This window comes from Lathamus discolor, chromosome 10 (genome assembly GCF_037157495.1).
Source record: "Lathamus discolor isolate bLatDis1 chromosome 10, bLatDis1.hap1, whole genome shotgun sequence".
Lineage (NCBI taxonomy): Eukaryota > Metazoa > Chordata > Aves > Psittaciformes > Psittacidae > Lathamus > Lathamus discolor.
The window spans coordinates 5,576,336-5,596,588 of NC_088893.1; the positions used below are offsets into that span (position 1 = coordinate 5,576,336).

Consider the following 20,253-nt stretch of genomic DNA (forward strand, 5'->3'; position numbering starts at 1 on the left):
TTGCTGAGGCTATTTTTTACACAGTCTGACAAACCAGAGCTCACAAAGTCATAGTGATATGAATACGTATGATAGGCTTCATTGCTCCAACATGCACCACCTTTGAAACACTAACAATATGCAATGTTATTTCTCCTGCAGATACTATGTATCAGAAAACATACCTCTATATCCTGTATTATCTTTGGGTATAAGGACCTGTAAAATGAATTTGGAGGGCCGTCTGTTGGTCTGTTTTTAAACAGGTACTGATCCCTAGAAAGAACCAGAAACGTATTTTTCAATGCAGCACAAAGAATCCAAACTTTAAAGGAATCCAAAATCCGCACAGAACAAAACCTGATGACATATGCACACAGAACACTTGTGAGAGGTTTCAGTATTGCTGTTACAACCCTTATTACAATTTGACAGCTTTATTTAAAATGTCCAAGACTAAAAAGGCAACAGGTGTTTTCCTTATGGTTTTCCAAATTAGGGCTCACTGTTTCATAAAGCTTTTAGGAGACAGGGTGTCGTCATGCTCTTTACAGTATGCCTTGCATTTTCCTAGGCACACCACTAGAGAGCACAGAGAAACAGGTTTCTAAAGCAGAAGGCCTCAACCCTTGGGATACTCTTAAAAGGATAGAAAAACTCCTTTGCCACAAACATAAATGGTTTCTCTTTGAGAGAAGCTTCTGCAGCCCAATATGCTATTTTACATTTTAAGGAAAAATAAAGTTGAATTGGAAATAGTTCATTTGCGAAAAGGAGAGAGGATACAGCCAAAGCAGAAACAGGAGCCGATAGCTCCACAGCAGACTTAAGCATCTTGGTGATGCCAATTCACTATAAACTTACTTTTTTGGCAGAGCTCTTGATTAGGGTGATTTGTAAAGGAGAACACTGTGAAAGGTGAATTTAGTTACTGTCGCAGTACTTACCAACCCCTTCGTTCTGACAGTCCCTTCCATAGCGGATCTGTGCGTACCATTCTTTCAATCAATTTTTTCCATAGCATTCCCTCAGAGATGACTCTCTGCCATTCCTTACATACCAGCTCTGCTGCACAGAGTGATCTGGCATCAAGATAGGAAAGGATGTTTTCTGCTATGTGATCTAAGCCTTGCTCTACAAAGAAATAAAGGCAATCAAATGTCAATCACTTCACAGTAAACTACTAAACAAGCTTTGCAATACATTCAGAGAATCCAACACAGCTTTAAGGCACTGGAGCAACATGGTAATTAAATTATCATACCCAGAAGCACCAGTTACAGATTGATCCACACAGGTACATCAAAATCTGTGACACTTTACTCCTATCCCAGTACAGTCTGCTTCCTGGACTGTCCCATTTCAACAGAGCAAGAATGAGCACAACCCAACATTCAGCAGTAGGCAAGCAGCAGAAAGCATTTTGCTTCTTCTGGGCACAGAATCCTGGACTTTTTGAGCACATAACACACTGGGCAACATGACCCAAAAAGATTATCATCATCAAGCAGATGGTTTACTAAGGAGCAGTAACAAGATGTTAAGTAAAGAAATAGTAAAAGAATTGACAATAGATACTTCAACTCAGAAGACAGGACTGCACAGGAACAAACACAGACATAGTAAGACTGCAAGCAAAAAACCTGCAAGAAGCATCTCACATCAAATGCAAGAACATCTTTTCTATTTAAGCTCCTTCTGTAATGTGCAGGCACCAAGTCAACTCCTGACTTCAGATAGAATAATAGAATCATCATAGAATGGTCTGGGTTAGAAGGGACCTTAAAGCTCATCCAGCTCCAACCCATCATGGGCAGGGACACCTTCCACTAGAGCAGCTTGCTCCAAGCCCCTGTGTCCAACCTGGCCTTGAACACTGCCAGGGATGGGGCAGCCACAGCTTCCCTGGGTACCCTGTGCCAGTGCCTCAGCACCCTCATAGGGAAGCTTCAGCACCATAAATTCTAGTGCAAAGTCAATTTAGTTTAGCTTCACAAAGATTTCCCAATGTATTTGGAATAGCTACATGAACTGATAATACCTTTGCACCTTTCCTGTATCTGCTGCTCGCCCACCCTTAGGGCATGCTGCCTTCTATGGCAATGGAAGGACGCTTGAGTGCGTGTACTGCTATCTGAGGACACTAGCTTTACTGGGTCAAACAATGAGTTCAGCAATGTACCACACAGGAACGCCCAAGTAAAACAACATTATTCCAAACAAAAGCCCTTTGGCAGCACTCAGATATCCCAGGAACACCTAGGTGTCCCTGCCCATGGCAGGGGAGCTGGAACTAAATGATCTTTAAGATCCCTGCCAACCCAAACCACTCTAGGATTCTATTCTATGATTCTATCCACCCGGGCTCTAATTTGACCTGCAACACGAGCTATGTTGGTCAACAAGCAATAGTTCTTAGCGCACTGGGGAAGCACTGGCCTTCATCATGAAGATGCCCACTACCAGAAGCAGCCAATTAACCCGTTTGATCCATCATGGTAGGATTAGATTTACATATTAAATGCACTCAACACATCAGCAAATTCAAATATACCAGAACTGGGGTCCTGCCCACTGATCCACATCTATGTAAGGCAATGTGCTATAATGTATTACTTCATAATTATCAGTTCATACTTATCCAACAGCTCTGGATACTTAGGCTGAAGCCTGGTAAAAATAATAAGGCACATCAGGAAAGATGATGAATACAGTAAGCTTTGTACCATGGATCTGTCAAGACATAACCAGGTGGAATGAGGCATGCATTTGTCTCTGATCTTTACCTAGACCTTGTCTTTTGCTGAGGGTGTTAGATTCAAAAATGTGATTGTAGTTGAATAGAGGGACCAACATAGAAACCACTCAGACAATCTACTTGCACTAAAGTTAAAATAGCATCCAACTTTTCTTGCTCACATTCCAGCTCCAGTGTCACTGGTCCCACAAAAACAATCACTGGAAAGTCTGTCACTTTCAAAGGACCTGCAATTTTGCTTTCCCCAAAACTCCACTAGATCAGAGATCTAGAATAACTCCTATCTTCATGAATCATGTATGCCATTTGGCCAAGCATGAAAAACATCTTTCAAAGTTGGAGACGACAACCTTTTTAATTTTCCACTTTATCCCATGACAGCCTAATTTAGGCTTCAAATAGCCCTGAAAAATCAAAGAAACTACTCTTATTTTAAGAATTAACAAAGTGTGCTCATATATTCCTCCACTACACACTAAATTTGGCATGCCCTTTGTAAAAGTGAACAGCAATCAAAAGAAAAAAACAATACATGAAGAGTGTATGTTCATTTCTTTAATTTAGAGGACTAGAAAAGGTTTAAAGAATGGTGGAAGCTTCTACCATGTAAATAAGGGTTAAACAAATCTTTCAATACCAGTCATAACAGATTCAAGTACCTGAAGCATAACGAGGTCCAAATAACCTGTGGGTCTCAAATCTAACCACTTCCAAAGCAGTTAAGTCTCTCTTATAGCAATACCATGTCTCAGAGCAGCTTTAAGCTGCACCATTTTCTACATAAGCAGTTGAAGAAAATATCAGGGCATTGAATAAGTCATAAAAGCAGTCTTCCAGCCAGATGCATCCCAGCCTTTCTAGTAAATAATAACTTGCAGGTTCTAAATACTGTTTACTTGGGATATATTTATCTTGCTGTGATGAAAGAAGCAGTTCTCAAGGTTCTTCCATAAAGTATAATCACTGCAAGGTCATTTTCGCGAGTCATGAATCTCTGGGTATCAAGGAGACAAATTAATTCACTGTGCAAAAGTGGAGGACACAGCTAGCTAAAAACAGTAAGGAAAACAGGTCTGCTGAGTAAGCATCCCCCTGACTGTGAAAGTTGCAAGTGTGAATAGGGCACAGGCCCTGATCACAGAATCACAGAATCACAGAATCCCAAGGGTTGGAAGGGACCTAAAAAGATCATCTAGTCCAACCCCCCTGCAAGAGCAGGGTAACCTACAGTACATCACACAGGAACTTGTCCAGGCGGGCCTTGAATATCTCCAGTGTAGGAGACTCCACAACCCCCCTGGGCAACCTGTTCCAGTGCTCTGTCACTCTTACAGTAAAGAAGTTCTTCCTGATGTTAACGTGGAACTTCCTATGTTCCAGCTTACACCCATTGCCCCTTGTCCTATCACTGGATATCACTGAAAAAAGCCTAGCTCCATCATCCTGACACCTACCCTTCACATATTTGTAAACATTGATGAGGTCACCCCTCAGTCTCCTCTTTTGCAAGCTAAAGAGACCCAGCTCCCTCAGCCTCTCCTCATAAGGGAGATGTTCCACTCCCTTAATCATCTTTGTGGCTCTGCGCTGGACTCCTTCAAGCAATTCCCTGTCCTTCTTGAACAGAGGGGCCCAGAACTGGACGCAATATTCCAGATGCGGCCTCACCAAGGCTGAGTAGAGGGGGAGGAGAACCTCTCTTGACCTACTAACCACTCCCTTTCTAATGCACCCTAAGATGCCATTTGCCTTCTTGGCCACAAGAGCACATTGCTGGCTCATGGTCATCCTCCTATCCACCAGGACCCCCAGGTCCCTTTCCCCTTCACTACTTTCCAGCAGGTCACCCCCCAACCTGTACTGGTACATGGGGTTGTTCTTCCCCAGATGCAAGACTCTACACTTGCCCTTGTTAAATTTCATCAAGTTTCTCCCCGCCCAACTCTCCAGCCTGTCCAGGTCTCGCTGAATGGCAGCACAGTCCTCTGGTGTGTCAGCCACTCCTCCCAGTTTTGTGTCATCAGCAAACTTGCTGAGGGTGCACTCAGTTCCCTCATCCAGGTCATTGATGAAAATATTAAACAGCACCGGTCCCAGCACCGACCCCTGAGGAACTCCACTAGTCACAGACCTCCAGCTAGAATCTGCGCCATTGACCACAACTCTCTGCCTTCTTCCTTTCAACCAGTTCTCGATCCACCTCACTACTTGATCGTCAAGCCCACACTTCCTTAGCTTATCTCTGAGGATGCTGTGGGAGACAGTATCAAATGCCTTACTGAAATCAAGAAAAACTACATCTACCGCTCTACCATCATCCCTCCACCTAGTCACTTCCTCATAGAAGGCTATAAGGTTGGTCATACATGACTTCCCCCTCATAAAACCATGTTCTAACTGTTATTGTAAATTTCAGTACAAAATAGTTGTGTTTGACAGTGTAAGATCAGCCCATGCAGAGCAAGTACATCATACAGTCTGTTACATCTATAACACTGGAATCACACAACACAGTCCCCTACATATTATCCCAGCCCAGAGGCCATGCATTTTGAAGAGGACTAGAAAAAGTGTTCTACATCAAGCATTGCAGTTCCCAAAGCAAACTGTGCAGATGATATGACAATTAACCACCATAATTCCATCCCAGACAGTGTTCAAGGCCAGGCTGCACAGAGCCTTGGGCAACATGGTTTAGTGTGAGGCATCCTTGCCCATGGCAGGGGGGCTGGAACTGGATGATATTCAGGTCCTTTCCAACCCAAACCACTTTATGATTTTATGATTCTATGATTAATCTAAACTCTGTATTAGTAGAGCTCTACACTGAGGTTCCTGTGTAAGAGGTGCTTAAGGCTGCTGCTTCACTACACCATTTTTCTTTCAGTAGCCGTTATACAACACCTGAACTTAGCTCACCCTCCTTTCCCTCTCAAGAGACCTAGGTTAGTGCATTCACAATCCTCCCAACATGTATACACAGTTCAGGGGTAAAGGTGTATTAATATTTGCCTCACATAGGGATATTTAGTTGAATCATTAAGTAATAAAAGAGTCTACAGCGCTATGAAATGACAGAATTGATAATTCAGTTCAACCAGCATCAGGCTGTTTCAAGGCTGTTTCATCAAATATAAAAGTGAATGACTAACTTTGGAGGAAGTTAGAAGAAACTAGAAGTAAACACCAAAGTAGGTTACAGGTAAAGCACCAGACCCAGAATTTATTAAAAAGGGAGGAAAACACTCTGATGCCAACAGAATTTCTGCAAAATGAGGCAGAATGACAAGTGCACCAGCCTTCAGCTTCCAGTTCTTGCAGAGACACAATGATGCTGCCCTGTCCCTTCCATCTGATAGGTGTATTTAACCAGTGGTAGCATGGCTGAAGAGCAGAGGCACACATCAAGCTGATCTTTTCTGATAGCTTTAACTTCCCATTGTTAGAACAAAAACACACTCCAGCTATATCTAGGTTCCAAGAAAAGCCAGGAGCACAAGATACACCAATGACAGTCAAAGCTTTCAATGTCTGCACTTTCAAGGAGTAAAACTCTCCACTGGTGAATCTGAAAGATTGTAGATGAAAGAGCAAACGAATAATGCAAAGGTCAACATATAAACTGTACAGCTGAAGGAACAGCTGTCCCTGGGCACATTGTGGACAAAATAACACTGTTTATCTCTAGCAAAGATGGGGCAACAAGGTCCACGCTGAACAGGTACACATCCATCCGATTCACTTCTCATTCCACAGTTGAGAAATGTAATTTTGTCCAATTGGCATCATTTAGTAAAGCAATCATCAAATGTATGATGTAAACCAATCTCACCTTCTGAGAGGACGGAAACTTAAATGCTTTTAGTCAAAGAGTACTAAGAAAACCTAACTCTACCCTTATTTCAAACATGTACTTAAAGAAAGGTTCTGAGGCAAAGCAGCCACGCTGGCACTCAGATCTATTGCTGACACCTCACTTAGGGTTTTGAGTGAGTTTTGAAGTGTAAAGATCATGAACATGTCAGGTGTGCAATGAACAATTCCCAAGGGAAAAAGCAACAAACAGAAGTTATTCAAAGGATATCCATGCACAAAACAGTACTTTAAACAGTTATCTGTTGCTGCCATCTCCTGGCAACAAACTGAATGAATGATTACCCTCAGAGAGAGGTGTGCTCCGAGGAGCTGTGAAGTTACCAACAAGCAGCCTAGTAAAAAGGCTACAACTGCAAAGCATCCTTTGAATTCAAGTGCATGGTGCTGTAGGGTTTTGGTGGTGGTGGCTCTGGGGTTTTGCCCCTCTACTAACATACCTGTGTTATCTTTCAGAAGACAATGAAGAGGACAGATTGGGAGTGGGACTTGATCTGCCTCTCCGGCTGCATCATTTAGCTTTTGATAGCAGGGGAGTGTTTTTGAATCAAGAACAAACACTTTAGGAGTTTCATATACAGCATATTCCATTACTAGAAACCCATGTTGCATTTTAAATCTTTTTTGTGAGTAGGAACGTACATGCCATTTAAATAGTGTCAAAAGAATTTGATTTAGATCACAATTATGAGACCATAAAAGTATTTGGATCACAGTCAATCAAGATGGTAGCACACACCAGTGCTGGTTTTCTATTCTAACACCTTCTGGCACCAGGCAAACATCGGGTTGCCAAAGTACATGGTTTTATGCTTTTCTATTTAGAAATGAATGTGATGTCTGAATAATACCACGTGTGTATTCATCAACATATGTTCAACTGGTTTTAGTTTTCTTTTCCTTGTGAAATACTACTTTCCAAAAAGACAGTTATACAGATTAAATGCAGTTGCACAGAACTGATTAAGAAAAATGACACATGACACACTATTTTGCCATCGTTCAGTCTTTCACACAACTGCCTTTGATCTCTGCTCAGTAACAATCCTCTGAAAAACAGTTGTGAAAATCTGGATCCAAAGCCACCTCTCACGTTTCAAATCTGGAAATGGAACCTCAGTGACCAAGGTACCACCATCAATTCATCCAAAAGCTGTGTCTTTCCTGGAAAGAGCAATCTTGCCGTTTCTGGCTGTCAACAAGACTATCTGAAGCAGAGATAAGGAGTTGGCAAACAACTGCTGAGGCACCAGGAGTCATTAATGCCATTACTCAAAAGAGAACACTCACAGCACCACCAGACAGCTGACTCCAGCATCCCAAAACAAAGCTTCTCATCATGAGTTTGGGGAACAATGCAACAAAGACTGTGCTCCAGAGTGCAAGTAGCACCGAGTATCACAATGGTTTTGGTGCCCTGCTGTGGCATGTGCAGAACTCAGAAGGCTCAAGCTCAGTCCTACGCCCTTCTCAAAATCCAATTTAAAAAAATCAGTTTACTATGACACATAAAAAGCATTTAGAGAAAGGGCCAGAACACAGTTCCTAAGGAGAGTCATCTCCAAATAGTCTCAAAACACATGGAAATTTTTCCTTCCTAAGGTGAGGCTTGTTTTATACATGTTAGGAATGTTCTCAAGCAGATTTAGACCTGACTGCCCATCTACAGGAAGATGCCTTATGAAGCTATCAGACCAAACCCAAACACGACAGAGACAAAACCCAAGTGACAAGTGCTCAGCTTGGTTTTATTCTCTCCACTAATCCAAAGCTTTTTCAGAATCTCACTTGTGATGTAATTCTAGAACCAAACATTCATTAACATTTAATTGAGCTAAACCAAGGTTCTCAATAAAAGTTAACTACAATCAGCAAACACATTTCCACAACAGCAAATGCATATATGCATATCAACTCGAGTCTAGAGGAGACCACAGAGATGCTGGGAAGGCTGGAGCAGCTCTGCTCTGGAGCCAGGCTGAGAGAGCTCGGCTGGGTCAGCCTGGGGAAGAGAAGGCTCCTGAAGGGGAGACCTGAGAGCAGCTCCAGTGCCTAAAGGGGCTGCAGGAAACCTGGAGAGGGGCTTTGGACAAGGGCCCGTAGGGACAGGCCAAGGGGAATGGCTTTAACCTGCCAGAGAGGAGACTGAGATGAGCTCTTAGGCAGAAGCTCTTCCCTGTGAGGGTGCTGAGGCGCTGGCACAGGGTGCCCAAAGAAGCTGTGGCTGCCCCATCCCTGGCAGTGTTCAAGGCCAGGTTGGACACAGGGGCTTGGAGCAAGCTGCTCTAGTGGAAGGTGTCCCTGCCCGTGGCAGGGGGCTGAAGCAGGATGGGCTGTAAGGTCCCTTCCAACACAAACCATTCTATGATGATTCTATGATTCTGTCTGGCCTGTACACTTTTAACACATAAAGCCTGGTCTTTATGAAGCTAATATTCCATTGAGTTTTAAGGATCAACTGTGAATTACTAGGCAGAAGCCCTTTATTAAAATGCATAATTTTTACAATTCTGTGTCACACTGCTCACAGTTAAAACCAGATTTTTAACAAGCAGAAACTTAAGTGTTTTCTGATGTTAAAACATGGCAATTTCATCTCCTATGAATACGCAGAGCCTTGAAAGTTGCATACCAAGCACAAATACACAAACGCTCTGCTTTGCCACCAAGTCTATTCTTGAAGATTTTTATAGCTTGCAGAAGTGCACAGATTTAAATTGCTCACATTAAAAGAGACATCAAGTAAAATATTTACCCTAATTAACATAGTAGGAACAGGTCCAAAGCACAGATACTTAAGATAGACTCGCTAGCATTATTCCAGACAACAAAAAGGACTAAGCTGAAGACACATTAAGGCCTGAAATAGCTGCATGCACCTATTTCACACTGACACCGAGTATTTAGTTTCATAAACAGTTTCTGACGTAGGTACGAAAACCTATCAATTTTCTTTAGTGAAATGCATTCAGTATTTACTGGTGTGCTTTTCAAAGCAAAAAATTATGCCCAAATCTTATGTCTTTACAAGAGTTTCTGCAGTTCTATAGAAAATGGTGAAAACCAAGAGCAGCTGTTGATTATAGGTACCAGATGAAGGTTTGGTTCCATTTCAATAATAAACTAGAACAATTAAAATCCACAGCGATTTCAAAGCTCAATGTGTAAATATCACTTTGTATGAAAATGAAACCCAACCATGGGATGTCAGCTCTCTAAAGCTGATTAGCATCAGAAATGAAACAGCCACTCAGATCATGCAACGCACAACATTTATGGCTTTAGAAACAAATTTCAGAAGCAGCCAGGCAGAGCCTTACTTGCCTGACTCTGTGTAGAGCTCTCTTAGAGCTTTAACACACAAAACACATGTGGAAGGGACTTTTCTTTCCTAATGGAGGGCGAAATAGCAGTGCTCAAGGGGTCAAAGTTGTAATTCACTTCAGGAAAAGGTACAGCTTGGATAGGACCATGCAAGGAATATTATGATTAACATCATAAAGACAATTAAGAGAATCAAAAGCATAGAGGTATCTTAAGTTATTCCTGCAATTATGCCGTCCATTATACTCCACTGTCTTTTGACATGCTAGGGGAAACACTGTTGGCAGTTGTGGAAAAAACAGTGAGTACAGATCAGCTTCTGAGTTGCTCTCATCATACAATAGCTGATACAGCATTAGCTTTAACTATGACAATTAGCAGAAAAGAGCCCAACCACAGCCTCATTTGTAAGAACAGACCCCGTAGACTAAACATTCTGCCACCATTTGCTGAAAAGCACACCAAAACTATCACTTTTTCTGCTGAAGCAGAAGGAAGCCAGATACTACAGACTTCTCCCATTTTTCCTGTATTCTCACAGGTATAAAATCAAAAAGGACATTAAAACTATTTCCATTAAAAAAAAAATATATTTCTTTAAGCAAGTGAAACTATCGCTTAAGCTCCCCTTGACCCAGCTTCAGTGTGTCCTTGAGCCCAGAACCCCCCTGTGTGCTGGGCTGCACCCCCAGAGCTTGAGCAGCAGTCAAGGGAGGGGATTCTATCCCTCTGCTGCACTCAGGGGAGAACCCCCTGAAGCCCTGATCCAACTCTGGGGCAACAGCACAAGAGGGACCAGGAGCTGTTGGACTGAGTCCAGAGCAGGCCACAGAGATGCTGCGAGGGCTGGAGCAGCTCTGCCCTGGAGACTGAGCTCTGTGGCTGCCGAACAGTGTTCAAGGCCAGTTTGGACACAGGGGCTTAGAGCAAGCTGCTCTAGTGGAAGGTGTCCCTCCCCATGGCAGGGTTTGGAACTGAATGAGTTTTAAGGTCCCTTCCAACCCAAACCATTTTAGGATTCTATGATCACCATGACTGCTCACATTACTTTTTTAGTGAATCCCAGTTATTCTGTGGATAAACCAACATTTAATATTTTAAAAACTAGTTGGAAGAAACATCCACACTACCTAAAGAAAGCAGCTCTCCACTTGAAACAAGCAGTACATTTATGTGGGTATTCCATATCATCTCCCTGTGTCCTACCTTATGCTCTTCATTCCTCTCTAGCTACTCAGAAGTTCATTTTAGCCACATTTTAAAGGTGAGCCAAAATTATCCCCATCATCTCCAGAAGTTGAATTCCTCCAGGTTTTTTGAAAATATAGCAGCAGTCCAGAGAGCAGGAACCCTTAATAACCAAGCAGCATCTGTCCCAAACACCAGGGGATCCATCATGCAAGACCACCTGAGCACACCGAGGCTTACAAAAGCTTCTGAGCTTGTAATATGACCAGTCTTTAAAGGAACTTTAGTGCTCCCTGTGCTCAAAGAATTCCCAGTTTTCCAATTCCTTTGTATTTTCTCATCATCCACTCTCAGTGTTCACTGTTGTGGCTTGACATCCACAGACTACTCGCTCATTGTATTGTGAATCTGTGCTGTTATACTGGCAGTGGCAAGCATAACATTGTGACCACTTATTTCATACTTATTTACCACTCTGGAAACAGTATCTACAAATTTACCTTTCGAAGAATGAAATGAATCATCTTCTCAAGCATCAAAAACCCTGGGATACAATTCCTTCCAGAAATTAATGGGAAAATACACACAACTGACCAGAAGACTGAAAGCTAACAATGCTATATATATAGTTATTAATGCTCCTTTTTTAAAAAAAATTAATAGCACTTGTAAAAACACATTTCATGTTCAAACTACTGATCCAGGTTTACACTGATAGGTGGCAGAAGCAGACCTGAGCAACTGGAAAAAAGAATCATGGCTGGACTATACAATGAAAATCCACAATTGCTTTTGCTCTGGAGTCAGTAACCAGACCAGACAAACTAGACTCACTCATCTAAGCAGGAACTTTTTTATTTAAGACTTAAGAAACTTAGAAGTAAACTAAAATGTCATAAAGGACTTCTTAAATGAACACACCTCTGGAGTATCTTCTACACCTATGGAGTTCGTATGAAAAAGGAATTTAGACCAGAGCTTGCAGAGATAAAACTTTAATGACAACTCTCTTCCAATTTAAACAAACTATTCTTCAGGATATGCTACTCAAACTGCCTCTACATGGAACAACACTGGCATCCAGTGGCCAATTCAATTAATCACAGAAGTGAATGACTTCAGCTGCCCTCCTGTCCTTGTTTTGACTAGGAAGTACCATTCCTTTATTCAAGATAATCTAAATCTGGAGGATGTTCCAAAAAGTTTGCATGCAGCCCAAGCACTAAACAAAAGGAGAAATTTTTGTGAGTGCACCTCTTGTAAAATAAATACTAATTTACCTGGTAACGCAGTGATGAAGTCCCGTTGTAACATGGGCTTCAAGTAAGAGTTAATATGTCCATGCTGATAGTGACACATTCGTGAAATAAGGTGTTCCACAAATTCAACTTGATCTGATTCAGACCACTGGTCAAAATATTTAATACACAAGTCTTTTTCCTTTTCGTAGTTTCCTTCCGATGGTCTTTTTCTTGAGACAATCACAGATGAAGTTCCATTACTTATCTGGTTTTAGAAAAGGAGTATCAGTATTAACATACAAGCAATAGAACAGCTTTATAAGCACTCTCTCAAGGAAGAATATGTGAGAAGAAATAATCAAACCTAACTTTTGAAACACAGTCTTCAAGCTATAGGTTAGCCCATAGGAATGTCACCTTTCATAAAGATCAATGAAAGGACTTTGCTCCTAAGTGTGAGTTACTTGTTACACTGAAAGACTTGAATTCTCTTACACCTCCTACCATGTGAACAGCAGGGAATTTAATTCATTTTAGAAGAAACTTCTCCAGATGAAACCAGTTGTTTCTGCTGTATATTGCAGTTTCCCTCTGGTGCATACTGCACTCTGCCTCCACAAATGATTTACAAATGATAACTTCCAACAGTTAAAACAATACACATTTAGAGACATACCAAAGTTGGGTATTAATACTCTAATTAACACAAGAATTCAAGAACTTCATGTCAGTGTTGAACTGGTTGTCCGTAAATGAAAACTGGGAATTACATGATGTCAAGAGCCGGCTTTGTTTTTGAAAGACAGCTCATGACAATATTTGGGACGTGCACATGGAAACATCATTAAAATCCTTAGAGCTTTAGCTACAAAAAGGATGCTACGAGAACAACACCCCAGGACTTACTGCTAATTAGTAAACAGAACCAAAGACTGATGGCCAGGCCCTTCCGAGCCCTTCAGGAGACCAAGAAGGCTGCTGAGAACAACTGCCAGCACTGAAATATTCCCAGACTTCTTCAAAGCAAATTGGCTACAACTCCTTGCCATGTGAAGGTGTTGATTTTTTCCTTTTGAATGACAGTCATGCTCCGAAAAGTTGAACTGTATTCCCAAGAACCCTTTGACACAAAACCATCCTTTCAAGGTCAGCACCAACTCCAAAATCTGAGAAGATCTAGCAATTTCTCAAGTATTATTCATCAGTATCATCCTTCACTTGAAGGCTGAGCTAATTTTAGGGTGATACAGTCAACTACGTACAAGGATGATTATGCAGATGCAAGATTTGGAAGTTTCTCAAAAGCAAGAACATACAAAATCATGCCAACTCTCTCTACACAAATGTGAATCCTACCTGCCACAGGGTATTTTTCTTTGGAGACTCATCTTCATTCTGATCCTCCATTACTGATGTGTTCTATGAGAAAAGAAAGGGAAAAAAGAAGAATTAGGACTTCACTTTTTTATTCTATGGCAATTCCTTGCTCTACAAGCATTGTGAAAAAGCAAATCAATTGAACAGATAAAATTCATTTTCCCAGTGAATGGAATTGTCAAAGATTTCTGGCCACAGAACCTGGATATTATAAATAAATTCCCCCTTTAACTGACATGTTTATCAATTCCATTTACTGTAAAGATAACTCCCCAACCCTGCTTCAATTTCCTTTGACAGGTTTTCATGCAGCCTTTCAACGCTTTTCTCACTGGGAAATAAATTCACTTTCATCCTACTCAAGCCAAAGTAATTAAACCTGTCAAAGTAATCACCCAGCACTTTCTGCCACAGTTAAATTGCATACATCTAGTTGAAAGAAAATAAAATCACTATTCGCTACTTACATGCAACAGAATACAATTTTTTTCCCCAGCTCTAAGCTTACCACAGGGAGGAAGAACCATTCTCTGGAGAACATCTCTAACTCAGTGCCACAGCCTGTGTCCTATAACCCTTGGCAGTCACCATCTTTCTTCAGCCTGACTTAATTACTGTGCTCTCCCCATGTTGTAACTGCTCCTCCCTACTGCTTCCTCCCCTTTTGTTCAAGAAGGAGAGATGTAATTTCTATAGACATTCAGATGTCAGTGTTTCTTTTCAAGCTTACCTCAGGTTTTCAGAACCTTTTACTCATTTCTTCCTTTTTTTGTTTCTTAATTATCTGCTCCTCATTGCTGTCCATACCACAAGTACCACCTATTTCTACCCACTCAATGGTACCCCACACCTAGGCAATTACTGCTTATTTGGCTCCCCACCAACCCTGTCCTCCCCATCCTTTGTGCCCAGGAGACACCAGCTAACTGGCATGAAAAACTGAGTGCCTTAAACCATTGCCTGTATTTATTTCAGCCTTCTTCCTCTCTATCAGCTGTCTCAGCAGAAAGAGGAACAACACACCCAAGTAAGACACATGATGGAATAAGTCACACAACTCCTTTATTCTTGCCATCAGAGATTTGGGATTAACCCTTTAACAACTATATCCACCCCCACTGAAAAGACAATTTCATCTCAAAAGCATTCACTCTTTCATCTCCTCTTTCCTGCATAAGGGATATACCACATCAAAATCAGAAAACTCAAAGTTAACAGTATCACCCCTCTAGGCAAGGATTCCTCCACCACGTGGCTGCACTGCTCTGGCTGAAGCCTACCTTGGATCTTCTCGGCCTTGGAGTTGTGAAAGAACATGCACAAAAAGATTACATTATAAATATTATGCACAGTGGGTGATAGAAAAAAAAACTTGGGTCTATCTAGCTATGATGCACATGACAAAGAGAACCTGAGAAGATGGCTAGTGGGGAATCCAGAAACGGACAAAAGCAGTAAATGTTTTGCATTACTCTGCAGGTATGTACATTTTAGTGTTTCTGGACACAGAACAATAACACTGGAAAAGTAAATCACCCTTTCCACATTTTCGGATTTACAGTCTCCTGATGGCCATTCCAGTTATTCACAACTACACACTGGTCACAACCAGCACTACCACTGATGGGTGAAGGATGCTCTCCCACCGCCTACTGCCACAAGAGGGAGCACAAATCAGCTGTAGCGTTACTGGTACCCAACTAGCCCACACCAGTTATGCTGTTCTGGAAAGCAAATGTGACTACAGGGAACTGTGCAGGAGGGTTTAATTTTGTTTTATTTTAAATTTCGATGTGTAGAAATATTCATTACAGTGATTAGATGTTGTTAACAATGTTTTCAATTAGTATGTCTTTAAATGAGTAAGTAATATCTCACCTGTTTTGCAGTTAAAGGCTAAGTATGTGCATTGATCCTGTGAGCTAAGAACAAGGAAAGGGAACTCTCCTTTAGAACATCAGACATGGATGGCTTGGGTCAGCTTATTCAGCAGAAATCCCACATGAGATCAATTTAGCCCCAGTCAAAATTTCCTTTGGTAGCTCATGGCAAGACTGCCATTGCCTTCTGCTCTTTCATCAGGAAACAGAAACTACTGCTAGCTTTCCCTGGATGCAGGCTAAGAACTGTCTCCTAAACACCATGTCTTTTCATTCTAGGAACATATAATAAAGCTATAAGCAGAGCAACACTGTAACACCAAGTGTGCAAGAACACAAAATCCACCAAAATTAGACTTCCACACTAGGCAGACTGCAGAGCAGGTTTCTGTCTGGTGCGCACCTACTCAATGCTACTGTGTGGTGCTGCCAAGGTAAAGAAAACTGGGTAGCAGGCTTTAGGAATGTGCTACATCCTTGGCATGTCCAGTAATACAAGGGAGGCCCACACTTCTGCGCCAATCTTCCTTCAGAAGATGAGAGCACAGTCTTGGCTAAGACAATAGTGTCTTGGATGCACAAATGGATGAGCTGGCAGAGGCAGTACTGCTGCTGAGGGATATTTCCATTTCTTCAACATCTGGGCACTCACAAACATCATGAGGGCAGTCTACACAGACTGGTTTTTAGGCTGTGAATTTAACAGTGCATTTATGTATTGAAGCAAGAAGTAGATAGCTGTATCTACTTCTACAGTTTTGATTGTGCTTTCGCTCTTTCCCTATCCTAAACTCATTCCAGATTTTCTTGGTGTATTTTGGAGCTTGATGGGTTTAATCCTTCATTCTCTCCCTTTCTGATCCCAAATATATAGCTTAATTTCCCTGTTATATCTGCTCTTCTTAATAAATTTGCTCTACTTCCATCTTTGACACTTAATTTTAGGGATCATTCCCCAGATCACATACAACCTAACCCAGACTATAATGTGTTGCAGAACCACAGAATCCCAGGTTGGAAGGGACCTCAAGGATCATCTGGTCCAACCTTTCCAGGCAAACCATGACATACGCTAGATGTCCCAGCACCCTGTCCAGCCCAGTCCTGAGTGTCCAGCATTGGGGAATCCATCATTTCCCTGGGGAGATTATTCCAATGGATGATTGTTCTCCTTGGGAAAAATTTTCCTCGTGCGTCTCTGAAGTACTCAAGCCTACTAACTGAAGACTGAAAGATAACCGAGTGGATCCCATTCTGCTGTCTGGAAGAAGCTATTAGACATCTCTAATCTGTCCTGTACATGCACAGCACTTGGCAAAAGAAGAATTTCAGAATTCCTAACAGCTGGTGTCACTGGTTCTTGCTCAGGAAGGCCTCCAGCTCTTGTGCAACAAGAAAGATAAGCATCTACAAGTGCAACTCTTGCCTTCATCATGTTGTTGCCTTCTCCCAACCTCTACCTTGTTGTTCACCCCACCCAACCTCTACATAAAGCTAACTCGCTGGCCACCTCCACAGCTTCCCCAAGTAGCTTTAAAGTGGCATTAACACAGACTTCACACCATCTCCCTGCAGCTCTGCTGCTGAACACTATCAAGACCTCTTATTCCAGTACCTCTGGCAAGGCCACAAGCTCCTGCAATACCAGGGACCGACGCTTGCAGACTCTGGAAGAACGGGCTTGGCTTTTTATCACCAGAGCCTAGGCTTCCCACAGCGGATGCATAACTTCGTAACTCCTAAATATTGCCAATTAATCCCATCTATAAGTTCATTTTTTCCATAGATTCTTGTTCACTTGCTCACAGCTCTTGCAAAAGTAGAATGATTATTTCCAAGCAGCTGTCATTCCTAAATTAGTCAGCTTGGAGTAAGTGCTCCCCATCCCCTACTGGGAACAGCAGAGACAACAAAGAGATAACAATGGCTCTAAGCATAGATGCTTTCTGTTGCATTACAGTTATAACCCAACTGAATCAAGTTACACTGAGAAAAGCCTGTCTTGACTTCTACTAACAGCAAACCCAGTGCTGGTAGTAAAATTTACAAATTGTCTACAAGCTGTAGAATTTTAAAAGCCTGTTTCCTGAAGATTTGCATCCCATACTCCTCACCTAGCTCTGCAGTAACTTCAAGCTTTCTTTGGTCCTTCTGCTCCACAAAAGCACAAAAGGCTTTGGGATTTCCGAGATGCAGATGAACACGGTAAACAGGTTCCAAAGGTACTTGAGGAGAGAGAGGTACAAGTGTAACTACATAAAGCTCATTTCCTCTGGAGGTTACGAAAAGCTTCCAAAAATAAAAAGAGCCATGAATGATCCAGGTTGGAGGGGGCTTGGAGCAACCCGATCTAGTGGAAGGGTGGTTGGAACTGGATGAGCTTTAAGGTCCCTTCCAACCCAAACCCTTCTAGGATTCACTCTGTGATCCCCAAAGACAAAAATTGTGTAGCTATTACAAAACTTCAGGTACCTAAAACTGGCATCTCAAGCATAACAGTTCCACATACGTACGGTTGTACAACTTTAGCTACAAATGCACCTAAGTTTTTCTGCAGATGAATGGCACAGCCTGCAAGGCTCACCTTGCTCATGTAAGATATGAAACAAGGGCTGTATCTTTCTGGCAGAAATCTATCAAACCTGCATGGACCAAATTCCTACCAGATTTCCTGTTAGCTACAGGCAGGTAACACTTGGGTCTGGCACCATGCTTCAGGACTTGAGAGTGCCTCTAAAGGCATTTAATTGGATCTGAAGAGAAACAGCATGGTGCAGCTTTGTTCTTTAACCCAGTTTTCATTCCAGTATTGAGAGAGCAATTACAGAAGTGATAGCAGTAATCCTGGGAACTGGGACAAGACATACAAGTCACAGGAGTAGTACCTAGCAAAGCAGACAACACTGCTAAGCTGCTTTGATGAGAAGCTTTTGCCTACCAACAAATGGATTCACAGGATACAAAGGATGGATGGACAAAACTAGACAACAGCTGTGCTACCTTGACAAAAAGAAAAAAAAAAAAAGACTAGCAGTCTTGAATTACTGTATTTTCAGCTATAATGTAAAAGAAAGAAGCAGAAAATAAGAACTTCTATTTCCCACTACCCTTGAGACTACACCAGTAACTCTCATCTGAGTTAAAGACCAAGCGAAGGTAATTATAAAATTCCCACTCTACGGAAAAGATACCAGGAAATTTCAGTTAAAATCACAAAATAAGAAAAACTAATCAAAACACTTGAGCTATAGTTGTTCAAAGCCAGGCTGGATAGGGCTTGGAGCAACCTGGATTAGTGGAAGGTGTCCCTGCCTGTGGCAGGGGTTTGGAACTGGATGAGCTTTAAGGTCCCTTCCAATATAAACCATTCCATGATTCTACGAAACAGGCTCTTCATCTGCTTTAGTAAATCACTTCTATATCTGACTTTAGAGAAGTTCAAGAAATGATAAAAAAATAACTAATACATATTTGGACATCATGAAGCCAAGCACAGAAGATCAAACTTGAGCTCTGTATGCTCAACTTGCCTTCTGAAATGAGCTCTGCAGCACAAGGATTGCTGAAGGTATCAATTACACATTCACCCAGAAGAGGAGACAAGTCCACCATCCTATGTGACAACTGGACCACATCAGTGAGGAAGAAAGCTGGGTAACCATCTCTACCATCTAAAAGTGATGAGCATGTGCTCCCCATGGCTTCCTGCTTTTAATTATAGTCAGAAAACCCCAAATAGTTTAAAGCATTTCCAAATGAATGCAAGCCTCTCCTTAGGATGTAATGGTCACCATTTTCTAATCCAGGAGCCTGTTAAACAGTGTTTATTAGCAACATCTTGACACTTGATCAGGGACAGGAGGGGATTTTCTTCTTTTAACTACCAAGAGACTCTTAATAAAAGCGTAACATAGCACAAACACTAAACGAGGTTGGAGGACCACTAAAGTGTACTAGGTCCCTCATTTACTGCACCCCTCAACAATCTGTATTTACCAGTCTGCAAAGAAACACAAAAACACTACAGTGCTTGCAAGTGCCAGGTCAGCAGTAGGTGCTCATCCTAACCACTGCAGAGAACCCTCCCTTCAGAAAGTTTCCTCAGAAGCAGAGCCACGGGCTATATACGAACCAAACACACAAAGATTCCTGTATCAGAGGAATACACATAAAAAGTACAGACAGTCATTCAGATCTGGTCAATAAAGATGTCTGGTGCCACAGAGAAGACAGCACCAGCAGCAACACACCTCAGCTATGGGTTTAACCTCACTACAGAAAGTGGTTCCTTGCAATATTTATCCATTAATTATATAAAAAGGTAAATATGCATTTTTGCTTAATTTAGTGAGAATCAAGTAATATTTTATAGGGGGGGGGGGAAAATCCCTTGAGAAAAATAGAAAACGCAGCCCATAACCAAATGATTGTCCAAATAAAGTTTCTGAAAACACGGCAGATAACCCACTGTTCACAATCACTATAAAGCACTTTGAAAACAAAGCTCTAAGGTTCACCAAGTTAAACTTGATTTAGTTGCAAGTAGTCCTGTAAGAAGCAGGGTGTTGGGCTCCATGATGCTTACGGATCCCTTCCAACTTGAGATATTCTATGATTATAACTTGAAAGTTAT

The 20,253-nt window shown here is 41.7% G+C and overlaps 1 protein-coding gene across 5 annotated transcripts in view; it reads right to left on the reverse strand.

Annotated features, from left to right (window-relative positions):
- FBXW11 (F-box and WD repeat domain containing 11) overlaps positions 1-20,253 on the reverse strand; it is an 80,452-nt gene that overhangs the window by 26,049 nt on the left and 34,150 nt on the right. For 4 of the 5 annotated variants that reach the window (XM_065690379.1, XM_065690377.1, XM_065690380.1 and 1 more), the window contains 4 exons: positions 13,720-13,782; positions 12,403-12,628; positions 927-1,113; positions 165-255 (listed from right to left, as the gene is read on the reverse strand). In XM_065690379.1, the coding sequence (XP_065546451.1) occupies positions 165-255; positions 927-1,113; positions 12,403-12,628; positions 13,720-13,782 (567 nt within the window). Of the gene's footprint in view, positions 1-164; positions 256-926; positions 1,114-12,402; positions 12,629-13,719; positions 13,783-17,734; positions 17,755-20,253 lie in introns of those variants that run through there. The other variant, XM_065690381.1, reaches the window with a different exon arrangement.